The sequence below is a fragment of the Cotesia glomerata genome, linkage group LG4 (genome assembly GCF_020080835.1).
Source record: "Cotesia glomerata isolate CgM1 linkage group LG4, MPM_Cglom_v2.3, whole genome shotgun sequence".
Taxonomy (NCBI): Eukaryota; Metazoa; Arthropoda; class Insecta; order Hymenoptera; family Braconidae; genus Cotesia; species Cotesia glomerata.
The window spans coordinates 27,365,555-27,371,679 of NC_058161.1; the positions used below are offsets into that span (position 1 = coordinate 27,365,555).

Genomic DNA, 6,125 nt, shown 5'->3' on the forward strand with positions numbered 1-6,125 from the left:
CGTTTTTTGTGCTGTAACCCTAGCGACGGGACCCTATAACAGGGTGCTACCATCCGGAGCCAGATGGTCCCTGGTTTTTTAACGAGGTTGTTACTCCTCCGACTCCTCCTTCCTCTCTCCGAAAGAGAGGCCCCGGGCTTGTCACCGGTATAGCAGAGGCCCCGGGCTTGTCACCGGTATAACATCGGAATGAGCTTATATCTTTAAAAATATCAATAGTTAAGAAAGTAAAGTACACTTTAACGAAAATCATTATACAATTAAGCAAAATTTTATTTATTATGGTTCGCAATTCTTGGGAGTCACATAGGGACTGCAGGTTGCTAGTTTTGATAATTTGTGCATTGAATTTCTTCAACAGAATGTATAACTTAAACAGGTCAATGAGTTTATTTCATCTGCTAGCTTTAAGAATATCATTTAATTCAATGCAGAAGAAAAATTACATGTAGTCAAGCTGATTCGGTGCATTTCAAAATAAAGTTTGGAAAATCCAAAAGTGCACGCCTCATAACGCTCAATCATTTTTTAAGAAAAAAATTAATTGTATAATTAATTAAAAAAAAAAAATTATAATTAAGTAATTTCTTACAGAGTATTTTTTATTTTTTTTTCAAATATCGGCGCTTTTTTTTCTTGTCACATGCGCACGCAGTCTAAAAAAATCTAGTTTGATCAAGTGGCGCCAAAGTTTTCACGTGACAAATAAGAAAAGTTCATTTGGCTTTATACGGTTGTATCCGTGGATTTTAATAAAAATTCAATTTAAAAAAAAAATACATAAGCTAGGCCACTGATATGAAATACGGACCCAGTTCATCGAATTTTTAAACTAATAAAAAAGGTCCGGTCTTGAAATATCAATTTGTTCGGGAGTAATCGTTGGTACATCCAAAATGGGGTGACATCCGGACGTCCACGTAAAATTTTTTTCAAAACGTTTTTTTTTTTTTCAAAATAGCAACATGAAATGATTTTAGAAAGTAAAAGATGGTTTAATTTAAGTGTTTTTCGGTGTACATCTACTTATATTATTGAATAAGTGTAATATGGTTGTGATAGAGGCATTTAAAGATCACAAAATTGCTTGATCTTGACGAGTCGAGTATAAAGCACAACCTCACGCGTTTCGCGCTATGAGGCGTGCAATACATTACCATCAACTGAAGCAAAGAGTATGCTCTCTTTAATTGAAATTGTTACAGGGAAAATTTTAATTTAAATAAATAGATAATTATGATTAATAATTAGTTTAAAGCTTTTTTGTATTCAAAATTTTTTTTTGAAAATCTTGGATTTTCTGAAAATTATGTTTTTTAAAAATTTTTTGTAAGATTAAAATTTTTTTGAAATTTGAATTTTATTGAAAATTTTGATTTCTTTGGGAATTTCAAATTTTTTTTTGAAAAATTTGGCGTTGAAACTTGTTTTAGACAAATAAAAATTTAAATATACATTCAACCCGAATTTAATCCCGATTTTTTGTGTACTACTCTGCGCTACAACTGCTTTTAGTTCATTCAGAAATGCATCCACGCTAACGCAAATTTTTAATTTTTTTAATATTTTTTACTAGCTTAGATAGTAGCTATTATTATTACTGATGGTAACTGTAACCATTAGGTTATATTAGGAATTACGATTTTGATAATAGTACTAACTAGTTAAAATAATAATAGCTATTATTACTGATTACCATAACAATAGTAGTAGTTACCATCAGGATGGTAACTACTACAATTCAGATAGTTTACATAATTATTTAAATAATATTTACTACTATCGAATTCAGTTAATAGATTTTACCATAACTAGATAGTAAACTCTACTATAAAATTTTCTCCGTGTACGTTTTGAAGTGGGTGAAAATCACGATCAAAGATTTTGTTACATAGATAGATAGATAAATACATAGATAGACAGAGATGAAGCTGATGAAAGTGTGTTTAAAAAAAAATAAAAGTAGATATCTTGAACGCAGTAAAAAAATTTCTTCCAATTTTTTTTTTTTTTTTTTTTCTTTACTAAAATAAAAAACTGCATTTGACTGAGATAAATAATTTCTTACATTCACAACTTTTTTTTTATCTTGGTAAAAAAGATTCTTTTCTATAAATAAAAAAAAATACATCTATGAACAATGAATTTTTTTTTTTTTAGATTATATGCTGCAGCATGATTAATATGGTTACATAGATTTAGATTATATGATTACATGTAATCATCTTAAGGGGTTAGAGGTAGTCAGAATTTTCAAAAAATTAACTATTTTTTTTTGCATTTTCGTTATGTGTAATATCTTAAAAATATTCTCTGAAAATTTCAAGTCGATCCGATAATTAGTTTTTGAGTTATTCGACAAATAACAAAGAGAGCTCGGGTACTTCAAAGCGCTCGGGAGCAGATAGCTAGCGGCAGCTTTAAGAAACCCCCTTTTAGGGTTCTATTGTCATCCATGAACTAAAACTTTGGTGTATGTAGTAGTACCTAAATTTATAAATACCTAAATATATATAATTACAATTTCTAAAACTAAATTACAAAACTAAACAAAAAGGTCTTGGTGGTAGAGGTAGGCTTACAGGAAAAGTAATAGACAAATTAACTGTGTACTATGGTTTATCAATACGTCGTCATTGCGATTCTATTGAAGATATGAAATCTGCTATTATGGCAACTTTTTACCACTACGGTTCGACTGATGAAAATCCGAATCATGATATGTGTCCCAAAGGCGAAGATTCTTGGTGCTCTTACCAGCGCGCTGAAGCAAGTGGAGAGCTTGATACTTATACTCAAGATTATTCTCCCTTACCTCCTGATGTTTTAAAAGCTATTAAACCGATTTACGACGATCTCAGTAATGATAATTTACTTTCAAGATGTGTAGGTGGATTCAATCAGAATAATAATGAGAGCTTCAACCAACTAGTGTGGAAAATATGCCCAAAAACCGTGAATACTAGTTCTATTATCGTACAAATTGCTGCATACATAGCTACTTGTATATTTAATGAAGTTACAAATTCATTATTAATGATTATGGATACCTTAGGACTTAATTGTGGGTCTAATTCCCATCGGTATGCTGAAAAATTGGATGCTGCACGTGTGAAAGTGGCAGATCAGCGCGCCAACGACAACACTCGGGAAGGCAGAATGCTTCGTAGGCAACAGCATATTGATGTTTTGGAAACTTCCACAATGGCTGAAGAACTATTATATGGCCCAGGAATAGATGACTCGATGTAAGTAATTTAATAATTCGTATTTCTGTACGTGAATCTAGTGTGAAACTTTAAACGCGTTTTTCTCAAAACTATGTTTTTTGAACCGGTGACAACTGTAACTCGAAAACCGCTCAGTAGATTTTAATAAAATTTATACAGCTTTTAGAATACATAATAAACTCGGGCCTGATCGAAGGATTTTTTTTTTTTTCAAAAATTTCGATTTTTTAAGACCAATTAACTGTTGATTTTTTCCCAAAAATCTAGACAAAAATTTCCTGAGGCCGCCATTTTGTTAATTTTTGAAAAAAAAAAAAATCCTTCGATCAGGCCCAGGATTATCTATTTATAAAACTAATTTTTTTCATCCGATTGATTTTAGATGAATCTCCAAGGACTTATGATTGTCACCGCAAGGACCTTTTTTTGGAACTGGGTCAACACAGACAGCTATAACTTTGGAAATAAAATTTTTTTTTTTTTTGAAATTTTCGTGACTTCAAGTCAAAACATTGTATAATAATGCCATATTACTACTTTTGTAAAATAACATGATTTAATAGCAAAAAAAAAATACTGAAAATTCTCATTTTTTCGTGCCTCTGACTACCCCTAATCCCTTAAGTGTATAGTCTAGTTGGTTACTTTTGAAAATTTGATTTTTTTTTTACATTTTTCTAATGTATATCTATTTAAAAATTCCTGGAGATGTGTTAATTGTTTCGGGCGAAGGTTCGCACATTAAATTTTGGTAAGATTTTTTATGATTTTTGTTGAAATATTGAATTCGTCTACAAAAATCATTCTCTTTTAAGATGTTAATTTTAAATATTTTAAGTTTGTTTTATTGTGAAAGTAAAAGTTTTTTTTTTTTGAGTAACATTTGGTGAACACATTATCACCCTTGAAAAGAGTTTTATTTTGTTATTTCCGCGAAGGATAGATTAGGGTACTCGAACTACAAGTCATAAAACTACACTGAAAAAAAAGTATTTTGATAATCAAAATACCAAGTATTGTGATTATCAGAATATAAGTCAGTTCAAGACCTATTCTCTGCGCAGTAAACTATAATATATGCGCTGTCACTGACATCGACGTTTTAACGCTAACAGTCAGTTTATTTGATTTATGCACTGATAAAAATAGAATTCAACTAATATATGGCACGCCGTTTTACTATTTAATAGAAGGAAAAAAATGATCTTAAAATTAATAACTAAAAAAAATGCATATTTTATGTTAAAACATAATCAAAATATAATAGATTAATTTTATGTTCATACTTAAATTTTTTAAGGAATAATTATTATGTAGGGACATAATAATATATCAACGAATTAAAATTCTGAGTTGAGCTGATGACAAAAAGAATATTTTTATTATGTGTCATGATAATTAAAAATAAAAGTTTAATAATTATGTGAGGACATAATTTTAACTAACAATTTTTTTTATGTAGTGACATAAATTAAATTGGCTCCTGTAGATTTATATTTTTGGAGTAATTATTTATAACATTTTAATTTCTTTTAATCGAAAATTTAATACAAATAAGAATTAAAATTATCCACATAATAGAAATTCGGAATTAAAATTATGTACATAATAAAAATGTTATAATTAAAATTATGTACATAATAATAATTCTGAATTAAAATTATGTACATAATAATAATTTGGAATTAAAATTATGTACATAATAAAAATGTTATAATTAAAATTATGTACATAATAATAATTCAGTATTAAAATTATGTACATAATAGTAATTCTGAATTATTATTATGTACATAATAGTAATTCTGAATTATTATTATGTACATAATAGTAATTCAGAATTAAAATTATGTATATAATAGTAATTCAGAATTAAAATTATGTACATAATAAAAATTTCATAATTAAAATTATGTACATAATAAAAATGTTATAATTAAAATTATGTACATAATAATAATTCAGAATTAAAATTATGTACATAATAAAAATGTTATAATTAAAATTATGTACATAATAATAATTCAGAATTAAAATTATGTACATAATAGAAATTCGGAATTAAAATTATGTACATAATAATAATTCAGAATTAAAATTATGTACATAATAATAATTCAGAATTAAAATTATGTACATAATAGAAATTCGGAATTAAAATTATGTACATAATAATAATTCAGAATTAAAATTATGTACATAATAGAAATTCGGAATTAAAATTATGTACATAATAAAAATTCAGAATTAAAATTATGTACATAATAAAAATTTCATAATTAAAATTATGTACATAATAATAATTCAGAATTAAAATTATGTACATAATAAAAATGTTATAATTAAAATTATGTACATAATAAAAATGTTATAATTAAAATTATGTACATAATAATAATTCAGAATTAAAATTATGTACATAATAGTAATTCAGAATTAACATTATGTACATAATAAAAATGTTACAATTAAAATTATGTACATAATAGTAATTTAAAATTAAAATTATGTACATAATGGAAATGTTTAAATTAAAATTATGTACATAATAAAAATGTTTGAATTAAAATTATGTACATAATGGAAATGTTTGAATTAACATTATGTATTGAGATAATATTAATTGCTTAATATCATTATGTTACAAGATCATTTTTATGTATTATTATTATTTTATTTATTTTAAGGATAAAAACTTTAAATTTAATTTATGTTACTAGATAATTAAAATTCGTTATCGGTATAATTAATTATGGTGAGACATAATAAAAATTGTTTGAATTTTAGTTATGTAGTGTCATAAATTTTTTTGAAGTATTCATTATGATTTCACTTTTTACTAAATTCTGTGAATTTTTATTATTATCAACCATAATAAAAATTTTGCAAAAATTT

General features: G+C 26.1%; 1 protein-coding gene across 1 annotated transcript; it reads left to right on the plus strand.

The window, feature by feature from the left end:
- Positions 1-2,280: 2,280 nt before the first annotated feature.
- Positions 2,281-3,849, plus strand: LOC123262490. Its single transcript, XM_044724731.1, has 2 exons — positions 2,281-3,248; positions 3,613-3,849. Exons 1-2 carry the CDS (start codon positions 2,656-2,658, stop codon positions 3,614-3,616), a joined length of 597 nt encoding a protein of 198 aa, XP_044580666.1. The 5' UTR covers positions 2,281-2,655; the 3' UTR covers positions 3,617-3,849.
- The last annotated feature ends 2,276 nt before the right edge of the window (positions 3,850-6,125 follow it).